Raw genomic sequence first — 21,854 nt, forward strand, 5'->3', positions numbered from 1 at the left:
CGCAAACCCATATGCATTGTAAATAATCCCATCATGCTTAACGATACACGTAACCAAGTGATATGACATATTTCTGCTCGCTTTTCGAGTTCACTTGATGGGTCTAACTCGAGACTACCAATTATATGAGTCATAGTAACACGAGTGAGTTCAATGATGTCAATTCAAGTACAACACGAAAAACTCGAGACTAAGGGCCCAGATATGACATTTCCTCATCCCTAAGTTCAATACTTCGAAATTTAATAGCATCAGTGCTCCTCATATACAAGTTACCGTGCCAAATTTAATTTCTTAATCTTTACCCTGTCCCAACATATTAAATGAAACAGATGCTGACAATTTTTTTTTTCCTTTTACTTTTTTTGGGTTCAAAACATCAAGATTTGCAAATACCTAGAGGAGCAAATTTGACATAATTATAACACTTTCTCATGCTACATTATAACATCCAGGAGAGTAAAAAAAAAGAAATATTTTTAGAAAGTTTAAAAAGTAAATACAGTACAGAATTGTATAAAAAATATGTTTGAACATCTTTTCCATAATCCAATCTTCTAGCCTTTTCCTTTTAGTTCATACATTTTAAACTGATTTATATAAAAATGTACATTTAGAATCTTTAAAAACTCATAAAATAAGGTTCCTAATTATCCCAAGTTATCTAACAATCAATTCTATAAAATATAAATAATAAAATGAGCAATTATTTATTGTGACGTCAATTGATGGCTGCAATTTTTAATCATATTGTTAATTTATTTAATTTAAAATATATTCTGTCCATCTCAAATTAGTAGTGCCTTGCCGCTGTACATAATACTTTCCTTTTAGAAACAGAGACGTGTCAGTCATTATCTAATTCCTTTCAGGGAAAATTTTTGAATTGAAATTACATGACTTTGATTTTAACCAGACATTTGGATATAGTTAATCGGGGCCTTCTGTCCCAAAGCTTTGCATATCTGGTCTCACCTTTCATCTATCTAACTCTGTTCTCAAGATTAAGAATGGACAGACACAGACAACAGTGAGAATTTATAGGTCTACAATTTTTTCAAATTGCAGCCCAATAAGCACTCTGCAGCTTTTGAACACAAAACATGCCTAAAAATATGTGAAAAATTCAAATGATTAAATTGGTGCTCTTAGATATGTTGATGACATTTTAACAATTGTGCATTATAAAGAAATTCTGCTCCCAGAGAGCTAAAAAAATAAACATAAAATTTCTTATTAAAGTAAGAAAGTTTTAGTTTTTTATGGTGAAAATATGTTACAATGCATAAAACATTTAAAAGGTTAAAACTACACAGTAAAACAGAAAACAAGCAAGCAATTATTATTTGTAACATCATAATGTTGGGCTGTAATTTTTAATCATGATGCTTTCAATTTTAGTAATGTCTTGCCCCTGTACATCATACTTTTCCTGTAGTCATGCAGTCATCTATCTAACTCAGTCTGGGAGAAAATTTTTGAATCGAAATGACACAACTTCCACTCCAAATATAATCAGTCAGGGGCTCCTGCCCCTAAACTTTCTATATCTGGTCTCAGTTTTCATCTGTTTAACTCCATTCTCAAGATTAAGGAAGAACAAACAGACTTTTGGCACGTTTCAGGTGCAAAAAGTTTACAGAACACGTTGGCATAAGAAGCAACACTTTTGCAAAAACTTTGCTTTGTAGACAAACCTTAATTTTCATAAACCCTGTGCAGATTTAATGAAGTGAAACTATTTTATAGCCCAACATCATATCACTAAACAAAAGATTGAAAGAACACAGGTATAACATCAAAAAGAATAAATCTGTCATTGCTTTATCCATCTAAGCAACAGAACTGGGAGTTAAAGCAAATTTGGAACAAGCCAAATTAACTCAGATACCTTTCATAGTGACCAGACTGGATCCTTAGAATCTCTAGAGATATTTGAAGCAGCCAAAAAGAGAGAATGTCTCAATGTCAAAGATTGCAAAAACTTTTCAGCTGCTTGGCAATTCTTCTATAATAACCTTCAGAAAATTCAGATACAGGACAGCTAAAAGTAATTATGATACGTTAATATATTAACTATCACAAGGTGTTAGTCTCTAAAAAATTTTCCTGGTGCTTCAAGATACAGAGATTGTGTCTCAATGACCAATTAAACAATACGCTCCATGGACTAAAGGCAGTACCTCACAGAGCATTTTTGTTGTAAATGTAGTTTAAAAATAATGCAAAATAAACATGCAAATGAGGCACAGTATTTGACATGCATAAGTATTTGAGATATATTTGTTAATTCAATAGTCAATCCTCAAGGCATATAGATTGTACCTCAAACAAAAGTTTCAAAAGTAGCATAAATATCTTAAAAATATCAATTCAAAGAGCAAACTTGGATTTTCCAATATGAAAATAAACATAAATCTATAGAAAAAGAGAGAATGGACCAGAGGACATGAAAATTTTTCAATTATGTTAATGTAGTTAATGTGTTAAATGACAGATTTAAAATTATTAGATTAAAGAAAATTATGTGAAAGTATTTTTATATGTTAACTTTTAATGCAAGCTTTATAATGTATAATCTGGTGTCTAATATTTAGTACAAAAATTAATAAATATTCAATAAATTTATATAAATTTATTGAATATTTAGAACACAAAGAATTTAATTATGATTATAAAATAATGATTAGATCAATATATGATATATATTTTATGAGCTAGTAAGTTTATTCTTTTTATATCTAGTCACAAGAATATCAATTGAAAAAGTTAGTATTAGCCAGATGAGAATGACAGCAGTACTATGGATGCTGCTGTGGATCTCTTCCAGTAGTGTATTGTCACTTTATCATAAACCGATACTTTACTTCCACGGCTCTAGCTATCTTTGTTTAGAAGTTATTCGAGTAACTTAGGACTTTACTGTGCACTCCGTATACATCAATCGTAAGATATTCATTTTCACATTTCTTGCAGAATTTACTGAAAAAATATTTCTCTACAAGATTATCTGTAAAACTAAAACTTAATTATAATTATGTTAACAAAAATATGCAAATGTTGATATCAAAGTCAAGTGTTAAAAATAACTCTTACTTTTAACCTTGTAACCAGAGTGATTGTGTTATATATCAGCAAACATTTTCGACACCCTTTCTGGGCTCTTCCTCAGGCTTTTTCTATAAATACTAAGCCGGACGTTGAGAATCGAATACCTTCTTTTGAGCTGTTTATCATTTGAATCATCGCACGTGACAACCTTCGAGCCGATTTAAAAAGAAAAGAGTGATGTTTTGTGTACAGTGCATGCACATTGCATTACTTTTGACATAAACTTTTAAATGTTATCATCTAGCAGGATCTGCCATGCTGTTGAAAGGGCTATGTCTTCTTTAAAATTAATGCATGTTGTGTTGTGTTCTGCTCTAAATATCTCCATAGCCTCCAACCATTTGAGATGTTTGGGGTGAGTGGTAGTGAGGATAATATGCACTGCGTCAAAGTCCGCCGTGATGTCCTGATCGGTCACATATGTTGAGAGAGACATTGTAGTTCTGTTGTGTTGTATGTCAGTCTTATGTTCTTTAATCCTAATCCCCAATGTACGTCTGGTTGAGCCAATGTAAACCATTTCTCTGTCAAACATGTGGTCTCTGAGTGGGATGGTATACATTCTAGATAGTCTGGCTGGGTTCGGTGGGTCTTTTCCGTTACGTAGTATTTGGAAAATGGTTTGGCATCTTCTGTAGGTTATATCGACCTGACATCTCTTGGCTATCTCGTTATATAATGATTTTAAATGTGGATTGAATGTGATCCTTTCTACATTTTTTTCTTGAATCTTTATTTGTCTTTGTATCCAGTTATTGTCTGGTCCTGGCTAGCAGTGTCCCATGGCTACATCAACCTCGTACGGAGATTATATAAACGATACAGAAATAGTCAGGAACCAGACAACAACCCGCTCAGAGACCACAGGTTTGACAGAGAAATGGTTTACATTGGCTCAACCAGATGTACATTGGGGATTAGGATTAAAGAACATAAGACTGACATACAACACAACAGAACTACGTCGTCTCTCTCAACATATGTGACCGATCAGGACATCACGGCGGACTTTGACGCAGCGCATATTATCCTCACTACCACCCACCCCAAACATCTCAAATGGTTGGAGGCTATGGAGATATTTAGAGCAGAACGCAACACAACATGCATTAATTTTAAAGAAGACATAGCCCTTTCAACAGCATGGCAGATCCTGCTAGATGATAACATTTAAAAGTTTATGTCAAAAGTAATGCAATGTGCATGCACTGTACACAAAACATCACTCTTTTCTTTTTAAATCGGCTCGAAGGTTGTCGCGTGCGATGATTCAAATGATAAACAGCTCAAAAGAAGGTATTTGATTCTCAACGTCTGGCTTAGTATTTATAGAAAAAGCCTGAGGAAGAGCCCAGAAGCGGCGTTGAAAACGTTTGCTGACATATAACACAACCACTCTGGTTACAAGGTTAAAAATAAGAGTTATTTTTATTACATTCCGGTGTGTGGAGATGAATAAACAAAAGTGTTAAAAGTGAATATCATTAAATTCAAATTAATTTAAAAATATCAATATTGTCTGATGCCATTTTCCTCATAATTTAAACTGTTTCCTTTGTTAAATTTCATTAAAGTTTTGTTTGAAATGTCATCATTATAGAACATGTGCACTAAGCAGAACAGTATTTTATGACTGTCTTGTTACTTATTTAAATCATTTGTCTTTAAGATATGCTGTCTATATATTCAGAGTATTATAAATATTAACACATACCTTGAACCTGTTACTGGTGTGGGTAATATGATGGATAAATATCACAAATGTTTTCAAACATTAATAGTTCTTCCTCAGGCGATATGAAAAAAAGAATGACAAAATGCAGAACAAAACAGAACTTGAATATTTAAAATAGAATCAAATCCACTTCTCTTGTAAAATCGTTGGATTGGACATGTGCATTCGATGCGGGTAGTTGGCCTGCCATGCAACGGACAAATTCAGTTCTTCTTTATAATTTATGCACGTGGTAGTGTGGCTAGATTTATAAATGGAAATAGCCTCCAACCACCTCAGGTGCTCAGGGTGGGACGAGGTGACGATGACCCTCACTTGATTGAAGGCCACTTCAATGTCAGGGTCAGCCGTGCAAACCGCAAGAGCTGTAGAGTGCCTCCCATGTAGAATGTCTGCATTGTGTTCATGTATTCTGACTCGCAAGGAGCATTTGGTGGAACTGATGTAAATAAGGTTCCTGTCACACCTGTGGTCCTTAAGAGGTATAGAGTAAACGCCCGGACGGATAAATATCACAAACGTTGTCGTTTGCAATATTTATCCATCATATCACCCACACCAGTAACAGGTTTAAGGTACGTGTTGATTTCATCCTGGTGTTCTTTGAATGTAGAAGATTATAATTATTATTATGTCACACAAAAACAAAACTTCAAACATGAGTCAAAATTTTATTTTAGCAGAAAAGATTTCTGACTTTTGTGTTTGAGTCTGTTCTGAATCTGATATGTACATAACATTACACTTTACATGTGAGAATGCTATAACTGTAAACCCTCAGATCTTAGTATCTGAGGGTTTACAGTTATAGCATTCTCACATTAGATCTTACTATAGGGTTCAGAATGGGCAGATCTGACTGGGTTGTGAGGAAATTGAAGTTAATAAAGATATACAAATGACCAAAGATTAATAGTAACAACAACAACAACGATATGTAATAACAATAGAGTTACAAAAAGAATAGTAATGGTAACAGCAACAGTTAGTTAAGCCAAAACAAAGGGTTTAGTAATAAAACAAGTTATAAAAAAACAATTGGTTACCACAGATACAGCAATTCCTTCTCAAGCAAAGCTCCAACAAACATAGCAATGCTAGGAAAACTCTTCCTAACTCTTCCACCAAGCTCTTGTTAATTTATACTTAATTTACATAATGTCACAACTTCTGCTTACCTAATTTACATAGTTTTGTTAACCCAGACTTTACTTGTTTATTGGCAGCAACTCTAGTTCTGACAATTCTATAACGATTATGATTATTTGCCACATCCTCATGATGTCTTTGTCTTATGGAGCATTGTGAGGATGTGGCAAATAATAGATGTACAACAGAGCTGGTTAAAAAAAGGAATAGTGAATAAGTTTGATTCACTTTGTTTGCAAACCTTGCTCCTAAGTGAGAACCACTTATCTAGGAGACTCTTTTCATTGTCTCAACATCACTATATAACACTTCACACTTGACATCCAAGAACTGTGGACAGCACTATTTAAACTTTTAAAATCTTAAGTTGTGTATTTCGTGATAAAAAGCATCTTATTTTATTAATGGTTTTTCCATGTTTTAATTTACTTTTGTATTCCCTTGGTTTAGCATACAGATATCCCTCACTTAAAATTAATTGTGGCAATCCCTTTATATGTGCGACAGAAGTTTTAATTAGCACAGCTTTAACAAACATCTTTACTTCAAATAGATATGTTTTTCTTGGCAAATAAGGTGTTCACAAATTTACTATTTTCATGTAAACTACTGTAATTAAACTATATAGTATATAGTTTAGTTACAATATTTGTGAAATTTAACACATTATTGATAATGTGATATTGTATTCTTAGAATATTATTTTAAAACTTTACTTCACATTTTGTTTGCATAAAATCAAATAAAAATATCTGCAGATAAAATGCACATCAGACATATTATGTACGCTTTTTAAGTTTTGTAAAAGATATAACACTATACAAACAGTAAAAAATACTCATAGTGTGTATTTGTATGTATGGTTATAAACATTGATCCAGTTACCTGAAGTAGTTAGAATTTCATCAAAAATACTATATAAAATTTAACTTTATATACTTTTACATATGTTTTTAGTTATTTTGAAAAATTAGCATAAGAGAAAAGACAGTTATTCTGTAATTTTAGTTGTATAATAAAATTTTACATCCTTTTATGTATTTTTTTAGAATCAAACTGGCTCCATATATTCAGTACTCGCCAATTGCCAATCCCTTTTAATTTGGCACAATACACTGACAAGGAGCGGGAAACGGCAAATTCCAAATATTAGTTATGAGTAAATCAACCACACTACTTGATATTGGCCAAGTAGTGCAAATACAAATTGGTGGCATTCTGCAAATACAAATGTGTGGAGCCAGCCAAACAGGAAACATATGATTATAAGTTTTATTCAATAAAATTCCAAAAAAAAAAAAAGACAAATAGTACCCAATATTGCATTTATTCAGAATAAAAATGTATGAAAACTATTAAATGAAAAAAATTCTTAACAAATAAATTTGAATGGAATGTAAATGATTTATTTTATAAAAAGATTTTTAATTGTTGGCTCTGGGCAAGAAACACATCAAAGAAAAGAAAACAGATTTGAAATATACTGAACAACCTAATCAATAAACATTAATTAAAAATAAAATAGTTTTTAATAAATAAAATTAAAAAATATAAGCAAAATTAGAAAAATGACTGGGTGCACGTAGTTAAAAAGGCACACATCAGAGCCAATTTTTAAAAAATTTTACGGAGCAAAGAGCTAAAGTTTTCAACTATAACACAATTTGTAAATTGTAAAGTTTTGTGTGCAACTAACAAAAATTAAATAAACGTAAACAGTAAATAAATTCTAATTTTTCTTAAAAAGCAATGCAACTTTAACAGGAATACTTAATTTTTCTGATAATCAGTAATACTTTAAAACAAATTATTATACATTAAATTAATACTCCCTTTTGTTGAAACCATATCTTTGTTTTATTTTTTTCTCCAACTCACAATAGTTTAACCCAATGAAAAAAAATTGCATTTTTATAAATTTCTGATTTAATGTAATTTTAAAAGTGAATAAGAGAATTACTAGCAAAGGCTGTATACTACAATTCACTGAAATGTTCGCTAAGAAAATGATACATAAAATTTTGTTTTAAAGTAATTTGTAAAACAAATGGAAAATGGTATCGAAAATGTGTACTGTGCAATATATCAAGCTAACAGCAGACAGGCATAAAATCCAAAATGTATATTGGCAAATGAATGTAAAAACAGAGTATTAAACAAGCAGCCAAGCTGCAATTTTTAATAATTTTTTAATTTAAAATGTATGCTCTCCACCCCTGTACATCATACTTTTCCATTAGCAATAGAATCATGCCAGTCATCTATTTAACTCCTTTCAGAGGGAAATTTTTGAATTGAAATAATTGACTTCCACTTTAAACTGGAAGTACTGTACATATAAAGTTAATCGAGACTGCCTGCTCCTAATCTTTCCATACCTGGTCTTGACTTTCATTTAACTCCGTTCTCAAAATTGAGGAAAGATGGACAGACAGACAACAGTGGGAACTTATTGGCCTATAATTTTTTCAAATTGCAACCCAATGAAATGGCTGTAATAACAGTCTGCTGTCTTAATGTTTGATGATATTAATGAATATTTGTATAACAGTTGATAACCGATGGCCAAGCCAACAATCTCCTGTCCTAAGGGCACTAAGTGGGCTTTTTTTTTAGCAGTACCATCATGGTTCAAGCCTGACCCACAATGGGGCAGTGAGGGTCAGGACCCAACACAGCTATATAGCACATGTCCCCAAAAAATTCCTGACATTTTTTGACCTGTCTGGATTCAATCCCAGGTTCTCTGGAGTGACATACTGCTACCCTAATCAATATGGCTGGAGATAGTTAAGACATCAACCCACCACTCTGGGAAACCTAGAATTGAATGCAGGCAGTTAAACTTACAAGAAGTCAGTCCCAGATATATGGGAGGTCCTATCCCTCACCACACAATTGTCCCATTTTGGATCTGATTGAACCCACAACAGATATAGGAAAAAAGGCCATCTTCAAGCCCACAGTTTAGAAAGAGTTATATACATATAAACAGTTGATAACTTTCTTCAGAATGTTTTGGAACTGCTTCTTGTCTGATTGTTCAAAATTATGTTATCATGGCTCTAAGACGGCTGTTTTAATATCAGACAACTTTTTCTTTACAAATTATCACTAAAAGACATCCATCTGCTTTTTGTAATTTATCCTGTGTAATGGCTGACAAGGAACTTACTTCAGAAATGCATTCCATAAAAAATATAAATAGGAAAAAGAATAAATGAGTTTAATTTGTTTTTAATCTATGTGTCTCCTTGTCTCGGTGTAATAAGTCTATATTAAAATAGTGGTCTTAGAGCCATAATACATAAAATGACGATAACTTGTTTAATTATTTATTTTAATGTTTTTTCTTTCATGTTTGAAAAAATTTGTCTTCAAATATAACTTTCTCAATTAAAATTCCCAATGAAATTACAAATACAAATAGAAATTCATAAATTTTTTAAACTTTATTCTGAAACTAAAAATTATTCTAAGATTTCGTCAAAATTGACAAAAAAAAAATTTTCATAAATTTCAAAACTTCTTCTATGAATAAAAAATAATATATATAGAAATGTTGATAGATTTTTCTTTCAATTTATCTACTTAATATGTTAAATTTATAAAATTACTTACCTGCTGTGTGTACATTGACGTTTGTTAGTAGGTTTCATTTCTTCTTCTGTTAGATCGGTACGCCTGCGGCGCTGTGGAGGCATATTACTAGTAGAAAGCTGCAATCTTGAATCAGTTTGAAATCTATCTTGTTCTTGCAAACTCTAAGAATGGATTTTTATTTAATTTTATTAACTTCTTTAAAATATGATTTGTAAGTTTCTCTATAATAATAGTTAACTAAAGAAAATAAATTAATTTTTGTTCCATTTTATAAATTAAAAACTGTATGTATGCATCTACACATGCACAAACTTGAAATTTTAATTGCTAATGATGTGTCAAAGTTTTAGCATTCAAGTAAGAGGTGCAATCTAACACATATGCACAAAAAGACATAGTTGTCACAGTTCAAAATAGTCCAATTAATTTTGTATTAGAATTTAAGAAGTTGACAGCTTTTTATAGGTCCTAATCTTTCTAAAGATAATGCAATTCTCTTCATGAAAATGCTTAAATGCGTATAACACAATAAATTCAAAATGTGCTGCAAAGTTCTGCTGTCTAAAAATTGCTGACCATTTTGTATACAATCTAGATTTGATCACCCTTAGATTGTTGTCTGTTTCTTACCTTGAAGGAGCATAACATTTTAGTTATGAATATAAGGTGTGTCCAGAAAATAAAGAACCTTTACACATAATACTATGTGCAGGTAAATTACTGCCATCAATTCAAAATCAGTTTGTTCTCTGAAATGTTAGTGCACTTAGAGTTTCAATAATGGTAGGCTTATTGTTACTGTTTTGTCAAGGGTCAAAATGCATACAAAAATCAAAAATCTCTCCAAGTGAAAAGTGTTATTAGTTTCTAGATTCAAACCAAGTTTGTCCTATAGAAATTTATAAACAAAACATAGAAAGTGTATGAGTGATTGCATTATAAACAAATCAAGTGTGAGAAAATGATGTTTCATATTTAATCAATGAAGATAATGTGCAATCGTACTTTATTGAAACAACTCAAGCTGTGCTTCAGAAATTTGGCTGGGACGTTTTCGACCACCTGGCCCCCAGTGACTTTCACCTCTTTCCCAAGCCAAAAGGGTGGATTTGGAACATTTTGGAATGAATGATGGTGAAAAAAAGCTGTCACAAACTGGCTGAAAGAACTGGCAGAAATCTATGACAAAGGAATCAAAAAACTAGTGTCATGCTAGTGCTTTAATTGTAATAGTGTCTAGGTAAAAAAATAACTGGCCTTGTACTAATTACTTAAGAAAACTTTTCCTGTCATTACTGTGATTTTTCCTTTTTTTATAACAAAAAGTTCTTTATTTTCTAGATGCTCCTCGTATGTCAAATATGCTACTTCAAAAAAGAGCAAACAGAGATTTTCTATGTAATTGGGATGAACAAATTTATCATGTATCAAATCATTAATTGTTTGATTAATTTTGAGCTAGAACTTGACTACTATAATTACTATAAATAACAAAAATTAGTCCAAAAATAGCAGTTAGGCTGCCATCTTATACTAAATTTAATAATTTAAAATATTCTGTAAGATATCAATCCAAAGCAAGACTTTAAACTGTAACTTCTGGTTACAGTGCAAATGTGTTACTAGCTGCACTAACCAACATCTGCTCTTTGCCTCCAGACAAACACTAATAAATAATGGCTTGGCAATTAATCTGTGTGGTTAAATTCTAGCCTGAAACTAATCCAACAGTTAACGATTTGACAATTAGGAAATCTGGACTTGATTGTTCTTGTATATCTACCACATTGTGTCCTCAATCCTTGATGATTAAAGCATTTATCAATACATACACACATTTGCCTGAACTAATGTGCTTTTGCAGATATGCTCTCTCTTTATTTCTGTTTTTCCTCTGTCTGTCTGTCTGTCTGACTGTGTGTGTGTACAGGTAACCCCCGTATAACACGGTAGTTACGTTCCAAAAAATTGCCGTGTTATGTGAATCCGTGTTATACAAAACAAAGAACTAATACAAAAAGGAGGGTTAGGTTCCAAAAATTAAAAAACATGCTAGTATATTTTCATAATTAAGATAAATATCTTCATTAAAATTTTTTTAAGTGTTTTCATTAAAATATTAATATAAATTAAACAATATTTTCTTCGTCATCACTAAAAACACTATTAATTAACCGAGAGTGTTTTCTTTTTGGCAAGTTATCTTTATCCTCTGAGCATTTTTCTGCATTATTTTCAGATCCATGCTTTGCCTTTTGCAAAATGTATGTAATTTTAGATTGCTTGCTTCTAGTTAAAAGGTCTTTATAAATTTCCTTATATGGTGCTAAGCACTTATGAAGAATAAAGCAAGTATGGAATAAGGGAAAAACATTCGGCAACATCAGAAGCAGAAGCGTCGCGATCTGGCAACATTGAAACAAGTTTCGAGAAGGACCACCTGTATCGACAGAAGGCGAGAAGAGAAAATTTACATACTTAAGTACAAATAGTTCATGAAAATAATAATTTTCGAGAACTATTATTAGTTAAGTATGTAAAAATTTATTACATTTCCTGTTGTACGAGGGTTTTACCCAATTCTCGAACCGTGTCAGAGTGAATCCGTGCTATAGAAGTGCTGTGTTATACGGGGGTTACTTGTATATATAATTTAAACACACAAGTTTAAGTACAGAACCTTCAAAAAGTTTCATCTTTCATCTGCATTCAACCATCTCATTGTCTACTACCTCTAGGAAGTGTTGTAAATAACAACAACTCTATAACAGATAAAGCATTTTATGCTCTACAGTTTGAAAAGTTGGAATCACTCACCACTGTGCAAAAATATCAATAATCTAAGGGTACTATGTCCTACGTGACAGTGTCCAGCGACTGTGAGCATGAACAGCTTCCAAGCAGAGCAAACAAACTGGTTCAAGCAAATGTGTGTGTTCTCATGTTTAGCATGCAGCGACCACCAGACAACACTTCTAGACATGCATGCAGGAAGCAGCTACAAAACAAGTTTGTTTGCCACTTCTTCCACTGCTCTTGCTTCCAAAGAAGAAAATGGCTGATTTTGTAGATGAATGAAAACAGAATGACAAATAAATTGTGTAGACATGTATATATTTTAATAATTTTTACATAAATCAATAATTTCTGATTTTGTAAATGCAACATTTTAAAAATAAAACTTTCTCTATACTTATTCTATGAACATTCTTTATATTTGTTGTGTATCTAGTTAGTTATAACATTTACTTTTCAAATTTAACGTTTTAATGCTTGTTATATTTTCCATAGCAAGGATTTGACAAAGTCGTCTCACTGCCATTTTGTAAACAACACGCTTCCACTCTGGACAGAAGTTGTTGGCGAGTTGGAAGAGCATACAAAAAATTCACGGTCATTGGATGCGGCCATGTAGGATGTACCCTAAAGGATCTGCAGAATTGTAGCTGCCATGGGAGGAGTGACATGGATGTGCTGTAGCAAGCATAGAAAGAATTTGAGTATGGGTTTGATGCATGCCATATGACATGAAGTGTACGCATTGAAAAATTGTAATGGGCAAATGTAAAACCTGGACAGTTTTCCAACGTTTTAATATACATTAAAATGTTTTCTGTTAATAAATAACATAATTACAGTAATTTAAAATGGTAAAAATTCTGTATATAAAATAATTTTTAAATCAGAATTTATTTTGAAAGTATTAACAGTAGATGAAAAAATTACTTTTTGTGAAAACACACAATATAATATAATACTAGCATACAAAATAATTATATTAAGTTTAAACTTTTTTAAACTATTTCAAATTAAAAATTGTGGAACAATTTACTTACTAGATTCTGAAAATTTTGAACAATAAGAGTTCTTTGATTATGATCCGTGATGGCAGAAAATGAAATAAAACTGAATCCTCTTCAGCTGGAAAAAGTTTTTGAAATATTTATTAATCAAATAATATAAGAGAATCACTTTATATAGAAAAAATAATGTTTATCAGTCATATAAATATCGAAATGGTAAGTGCAACAGTAATCAATATCTAGTTTAAATCAGGGATGAGGAGTCGGAGTCAGGAGTCAAATCTTTTCATGGGTGTCAGAGTCAATTTTAAAAAATACCAACCTGGGTGTCAGGTATTTTTCTGCCGACTCCCCATTCCTGGTTTAAATGCTATAAAAATTAGATAAATCACTCATTACTTTCATTCTTATAGTAATAAATATAAAACTTTTATAATTTGTCTAATGAAAAAAGTCTCCTCTTATTTATCCTTTCCATGAGTTAGCTTTAATTGTTCTCTAATTCTCACATTCATAACCAAGGATCAACGGTCAAGTTGGAAGTTTACTTCAAATACACGAATGCTTATTGGTTAGCTTCTAACTGTAACTTGATCCTGGTTACAAATGCTGCTGTAATGATTAAAACTGATAATATGCAACTTTTATTATTCCACATATAATTAATTAAGATTAAAAAAATTATCATAAAAAAACAAAAAATTTACAAGAAATTAGAACAAATTAACTTTACAGACAAATACATTCTATGCTCTATCTCAGGTCCCATACAAACTAAGCTTTTGACATCCCCGATAAAAACTGCATTCTAGTAAATAGTTTTTCTGATTAGTGTACCATTTCAAAATTTTATATTTCTAACATCAAACTATTCTTTGTAAAATTATTAAAATATTTAACCATGTCGAATAGTACAGTATAATAAACAACCACCCAATTTATCGTACAGTAAAGTGTCAAAAATCTGGATTTGGCCTTCAAAAAATGGATAGTAACCTTTTTAATGTAATTTCATAATTGATATTCTTTCGATCTTGCATTGTTGATGTCGTAATGTTCATTCATAATTCGTACTTTTTTTAATTTTGAAATTACGATTAGTATATTTTTTGTTTAAATATAGTAATTCTGTAAATTACATTTTGAATCTTTGTAAGTAATCCTACATTCTTTGGCTTGGCTTTAACTTATAATACGTAAACAAGAATAACAGTGTATTTGGAATTTAGTGCTTAAAATGATAATTTACACATGTATATTTGAAAACTGAGACAGGGTATGGCCCCAATTGGTCTAGACTTTCAATGCTTTACTGTATTTTTATTACCAAATGATCTTAAAAGCTTAATATAGCTTGATAGATAGTCCAGCAGATCATTTGGCAATGTAGAACAGTGTTCTTCAACCTACTTTTTAAATAATGGAACTTTTAAATCATTTATTTTATTTTATAGCACTACTAATGTTTATCAATTAGATCTGTATATTATATTACTTATTATAATTATTACATAATATATAAATTATTACTATAATTAGAAACAAATTGCAAGCTACATACAACAAAATACATCTTTACATACTATATTTTTATCACATTTATCTGTGTCCTTCCGCCGATGCTTTTCAATTTAAAAAAGTTTTTCTTTACATATAATTGCACAGCACCATATCATTGACCAAGGTGTAACTGTTTGATGAATGTGCAAAATGAAATTCATGAGAATTTGTAAATAAACTTAAAAAATGGGCTGTTAAGAGGTGTGCAAGTCAAAAAAGGTTGGAGACTGCCATTCTAACAGAATAAGATTTTTTTATTTAAATAAGTAACTATTATTCTCTATTTCCATTTAAGATAAAACACTTCTACATCTGCATTCAAGAAGCCTACTCTTAAAATTATGTCCTGTAATCAGGAATGACCAGAATAAATTTCGGAATGAGTTTTACTTTAGGCATTTGAAATGCCCTCTCATTGTCATAATTCAGAAAGTTGCTTTTCTTTTCTTTGACAGATATATAGGAAGAAAGCAAAGTTTTAGAATTCATGATGCTAACCTGTTTTCTATGCAGTCAGTAAGTGTAAAAGGCAATTTATCAAAGGTAAATACGTCGCACTAACCTTGTATAGCTTTGCAGTTACTACTTAAAAACGTAACACAGACATTTTCGACCCACTTCTAGGGTCTTCCTCGGGTGTTCTATATGTTTTTCTGGTGCGATTCCAATTTTTAACCGTTCAGGTCTCCAATTTGTGTTACGTTTTTAAGTAGTAACTGCAAAGCTATACAAGGTTAGTGCGATGTATTTGTAATTATCGCTTTGTTTATTAGATGATTTGTTTATCTTTGAAACAGAAAACAAAATTAACTTTTATTTTGGCTTGTCAATGAAAGTACTCAATCTCTGAACTTATTATTATTCTGTTCTTGCTATTGAACTTCTTACATAAATTAGTACTTTAATGCTCACGTATCTTACAAAAACAACCATTCATGCATTTAAATGCAGTATAAATTTTACTATTTCAACATTTTTGGTCATTTTAAACACCCTTCCTCAGGATAAAAAAAACCAATTGCAATTTAAAAATAAGAACAAAAGTTGTCCTCTGGAACAATTTGCATTTCAAAATTAGAAGTAAAATTTGTATTGCATTTAAAGGAATGAATGGCTGTTTTTGCAGTTTATGACAAATGTTTTACTGAATAGTGCTATACATATTTTAGGATTTTTTTACATAAAATATTTATTTGTCATAAATTCTTTTAATCTCAAAATTTTTATGTTTGAGAATATTTCTAGCAAAATTCTTCGTCTGTTATATGCTAGGACAACTTACAGTCACCCATGAATTTTCCTATGGCCAGTATACTACTAAGATCCTGTAAGAACCCTGGCTAGTGTTAATTTCAACAATCTTAGTCTTATTTAATTTTTGTTAAAAAAAAAAAACAAAGGAAGAAAAAAAGAACAAAAAAAAAAAACGGAGAATTATTTCATTTAACAAATTCAACAGAGAAACTTTGAAAGATTTTCCCATTGATAACACTTCCATTGTAGGTGACACATCTTCCAATAGAAAACTACTCGTCGGAGGACATGTCAAATAAAATTGGGGACTGGACCAACTGCTCACTCCCTGTACTTTACCAAGGTTTTAAGGTGTGTTTATCTCCTCGCTGTCCTCAACCGCCAATCTTCCCAAACTCCCATCACTTTCCACCAGACTTTTACTGCTCCCCTTGACAAACCAGTGCCTAGCCCATCATGAACTTTATCCTCAAATCAAGGTTCATCTGGACCAAGCCCTTCCCTCTGAGATGTCAACGATCGTCAACACTAACCATCCAGATATTTATCAACCCACATATGCAACTATGAACACACTCATTTTGTCATGCAGTAAGACATCCTCTATTTTGTTTTTGTACTTTTTACTCAGAAAATAAATATTTGTTTTTACTGGTTAAATGCGTAGTTATTTTTGGCATGCTGTCTCTTGACGCCCTCTTCCATCCCGAGCCCATTCATTCTCTCATATGCAACCGCTTGCATGATACTTATACATTTACTGATGTAACAGTCACAATCCTTAAATGTATTTACATCGTAATTACTGTATTTTAATATGTATAAAGAGGCCCGGTCATATAAGACGCAGCCGTATTTCAGCACAGAACATTTAGGAAAAAGTATTTAGTGTATTTAAGCCATGCTGCACCTTTGATATTCACTCCAAATTTCTTTTAATGTAATCTGATTTGAAAAAAGTAAAATTAGAATACACACTTTCACTTATCAGGAAACAAGTGAAAAAGATAAGTCTAAAAGAAGTCCTTTACAAGTAAAATTTATTATTAAAATATTCTAATACATACAAAAGCTGCTTAGCTATAGAAAGATAAACAAATTAAAAGTATAAGTATACATAGTAATCATATATTCAAATACATGCAGTTTAGGGAATTCATTAGCCTATGCCATAATTATACTTATTCGAATGCCATAATATTACTGGTCAGATAGAAAAAGATAGAATCAAAAATTTAAACAAAAAATACACCTGATCATAGTTTCAAAATTAAAACATTTACAAATTTTGAACAAATGTTAGAATGTCAACAATGCAAGGCCAAAACAATAGAATTACCATTAAGAGTTAAAATCTATTTTTCAATGGCCGAATTTGGAGTTTGGACACTGCATATGAACATATAGCGAGTATTATTCTTACTTTCTTTATTTTTCAATTAATTTATTAGACTTAGAAGTAATAAATGCAGAACTTGATCACTGAGTTTAAGTCAGTGTTTCTCAATGGGGGCGATATCGCCTCCATGTGGGCGTTTTTCCATGTTGAGTGGGCGATTAGTAACAATTTATATTTTGGAGGCAAAAAACAATTTTCTGGGCGATATAGTAAAACATTATATTAAGAATAATTAGATATTTTATTCGTTATATCGTACAATAATTAAACAAATAACATTATACTAGTCACTAGTCTATTCAATGCAGTAGGAATTTGGCGTTAGCCTTGGTCCTCGGCATCGGAATTTTGAAGTGAAGGGTCGATACTACGTAACGGTTTTATTGAAGGAGCAATACTATGTAACGGTTTTATTAAAGGGGGCGATACTATGTTGACGGGGGCGACGATTCGTTAGAGGTTGAGAAACACTGGTTTAAGTTAACACAACACTGCATACATCACCACCATAACTTTTGAAAAATTTATTCTACTCCTATTTATAATTAGGCATATTGTTCTTGATACTATTTTAATTGATTGGTAAACTTGAATATATCTTATTCTTCATTACTTTTTATAAATTTGAAGTTTCCTGTGTATAATTGTGGGCAAGGAAGGGACTAATACTCCTGAGAAAAACTGCTTAATGCGACTGATCTAATAACAAATTTTGACTTGAAAGTTTGTAGTCAAATTGTCTGATATCTGCATTCCTGAACTCAACATATTTTTTAAAGCAATATGAAAATAAGCTTTGTATACAACATTTAAAAACACTTTGTTGAGATTACATCAATGATGTTCCAATAAAATCACCCACACTTGACAATTTAAAATTATTTTTAACATTTACTAAAAAGAAAGATAATTATATCATTACACAGCAATTCCATACACAAAATTATATTCTATAAATAGCATAATTCAAATCATCATTAATCAGGCTATGTCATTGATGCATCACTCATCAGTTTTAACAAATTTAAAAGCTTGAGGAACTTGTTGCAAGTGTTTTATTGGCAACAAGAGTTTTGGAAAATTTGGCTAAAGCGTTTTAAAAAAACATTGAGTTTAGGAACATATTCATTTTATGAGAGGTAATATCATAAGAATATGACCAGAAATGCAAGATCTGATGCAAGTAATTGTTCTTGCTGTTCTTAAAGTTTATCAGATATTACTAAATTTATTGTACTAAATACAGATTTCCTGTGATAATTCATTTCAATTCACTACAGTAGTAAATTATAAAAGAAGAAATATTTTTAAAACAGTATTTGCCCTCTTGTTGCAACTACAAAATCAAAGCATTGTAATGTGATGAATAAATCTGAAGCATTAAATCTTCTGCAAGTCATCTAAAGTGAATATTCAAAGATTGCAATACGTAGCATAAATATAAATATAATTTATCTGGAAATTCTCTGACAACTCAGATATTAAAACAAAATTTTATGTATGTTTATACAGGTAGGTATAAAATAAAACTTACTTCTACTAAACTTAGCATATTTGCTATTGAAAGTAATTGGGTTGCAATTTGAAAAATCTGTATTTATAAATTTGACCGTTGTCAGTCATTCCTTAATCACAAGAATGGAGTTAGATGGATGAAATACAAGACCAGATATAGAAACCATATGGGCAGGAGACCCAAATTAACTATTTACAAACTTCCAATGAAAACCGGAAGTAATGTTATTTCAATTCAAAAATTTTCCCCTGAAAGGTGTTAGGTAAACAACCAGCATAATTCTATTGTTAAAGGAAAAGTATGACGTACAGGGGCAAAGCACTACTAATTTCAGGTGGAGAGAATACATTTTAAATGAAATAAATTAAAAATATGATTAAAAATTGAAGATCGGCATTGTGATGATGTCACAATAAATAATTGCTCGCTCATTAAATAATAAGTTTTTCAAAAAAATTAGAAAACATTTAAAATATTTTTTAGAAAGCATTATTTACTTAAAAGGAGTTACAATACCAATTAGTAGACTGAAATAATAACAATTTATAGACAATAGTTATAACACCAATTGATAGACATGTTTACATTATTTACTATTAAATATTTACAAGTTTTTTCCCCCTTACTTCATTTTTAAAGAATAAATCAGTTTAAGAAAATAATTTTTTTAGTGAAAAAAAATACATATTATGAACAAAATATAAGCATTTCCATTCATTACCCATTTTACAGTTATGCACCTGTTAGATAAATATGATAATTTCTGATGTTAAGTAAGATATGATAAACATTAATAAAAAAAAATAATGTTTACAACCTTAAACTTAAATCATTTTCACAAATATGTATACATGTTCATATAAAGAATTTCTCATTTACTATCTTAACTATTTTAAAGCATATATACCAGGGGTGGCCAAACCTTGTCACAAGAAATACATAGTAGCTGCATTCTCTATCATTATATATAATACTGTTCTGATATAAAAATAAATTGTATAAGTATTTCTGGATTATAAAAATAAATTGTATAAGTAGGCTATTTGGTTGCCACAGTTTGGCCACCATAGATATATACAGTCTGTTCCCAACATATGCAAGAGATATATTCTAAGGGTGTGACTATGCAGACACGAATTTAGAGCGAGTGATTTAGTTTTCGCAAAGGAAAACCATGCACAAACGAGAAGCGAGAAATAACACTTGGCGAGAGCGAATTTCTGGTTCTCGCACATATCTGACAGGTTTTGATATTTATCGCATCTCGCCTCTTCTCGCCACATATTCTCGCTCGCTCGCGTCTGCATAGTCGCACCCTAAGACTTATTCTGTAAGTCAAATTCTACATAATACAAACTTACATAAGTTGAGGACTAACTATATACAGTATTTATCAATAAACAAAATAAAATCAGCTTAACATATCTGTCTGCCTTTTCAAAGTATAGCTTCAAGTTTTATTGCAAGCAGATTTTCTCTATATACTTCAATTTCAATTATGTATTATTATTATTATCAACAGGTGACAATTTTTCTTTTGAAAAGAAGATATATTTCTGCACATAGTATTGAGCTTATTTGGAATAATGTTGTCATATTCTATCAATAAATAAGATAATGAAAGATAGACAAATATTTCTGCTTTTATTAAACAACACTTGTTTAGTTTGCTAGACTAGAATAAGATTCAGTTAATGCTACCAGTTTGCCAAATTAAACCTAGCCGTAATATAGTTTAATCAGTTATAATTACGCTGGGACTAAAGGGCAAGTCACTATCTTAAACTTAATGATATAATTTAATTAATAAATTAAATTTCGAGTTTGGAAAAATAGAGTAAATAAATTTCACAATCTGCTACATTGTTGTGACATGTGCAAAGAAAAAAAATGCATGTTGTGTTACATCATGTAAACCTCAAACAAGAATTTCCAAGCTAAGGTTGCCAAGCACCACCTTAGACACATTGAGGCCTTCAAAATCCATAAACCAACACTTAAGTCTACAAGGTCTATTACAAGGACCTAAACATGATATTGGATACTTGAAAATCTTGTTTGAGGTCTACATAGCTATGAGTGGAAGTTTAATATAAACTTTCATTATTAGTTACATTGTTCAGGCATGATAGATCAATTACAGAAATGGATTCGGGATCAAACATTTTATATTTTTATTAAAACTATTAATTTTTCCCTTCATTTTTGATTATTTCTAATTTATTTTAGAAGAATGCTGTTTCTGCATCCTCAATTTCTTTTGTAAAAACCTTGAAAATGTCTCATTTAAATAAATGTATGAATCTCAATAAATTTACTATACCATTAATTTAAGTTAAAAAATAATAATAGATGAAAATTCTTACGTTATTGAATTCAATTCTTAAAATCATAACTGATTAAAGCAATTAGATAGAAAACGTTCAGTTTTACAATAATCTTTTATAGATGTAGCTGACGTTATAATCATTTACATACAGCTGTAATCTTGCTTCTGTTTCAACGTCAACACATCTTTTCAATAAAATAACAAAATTAAACTTTGCACAGTGAAAATGTTTAACTTACAAGTGATGTATTTAAGTGCAAAAATTTTGATTTGTTAATATAAAGAGCAAGCAAAATATTTCAAATGTTTTTAACTTATCATTTATATACATAGAATGGCTTTCTACTTTAACTAACTACCTACCATGATTTTTGTAGAGATCGTGTAAATAAGCA

At 30.7% G+C, this 21,854-nt stretch overlaps 1 protein-coding gene across 5 annotated transcripts in view; it reads right to left on the bottom strand.

Moving 5' to 3' along the window:
- The window catches only part of LOC111627335 (DCN1-like protein 4), a 67,965-nt gene that overhangs the window by 42,294 nt on the left and 3,817 nt on the right, over positions 1-21,854 (bottom strand). For all 5 annotated transcript variants that reach the window (XM_023370894.1, XM_023370892.1, XM_023370893.1 and 2 more), the window contains 2 exons: positions 13,435-13,519; positions 9,617-9,759 (listed from right to left, as the gene is read on the bottom strand). In XM_023370894.1, coding sequence (XP_023226662.1) covers positions 9,617-9,699 — 83 coding nt within the window. In that variant the 5' untranslated portion in view covers positions 9,700-9,759; positions 13,435-13,519. The remainder of the gene's footprint in view (positions 1-9,616; positions 9,760-13,434; positions 13,520-21,854) is intronic.

Source organism: Centruroides sculpturatus, unplaced genomic scaffold (genome assembly GCF_000671375.1).
Source record: "Centruroides sculpturatus isolate CEXI.00-Female unplaced genomic scaffold, Cexi_2.0 scaffold508, whole genome shotgun sequence".
NCBI classification, from domain to species: Eukaryota; Metazoa; Arthropoda; class Arachnida; order Scorpiones; family Buthidae; genus Centruroides; species Centruroides sculpturatus.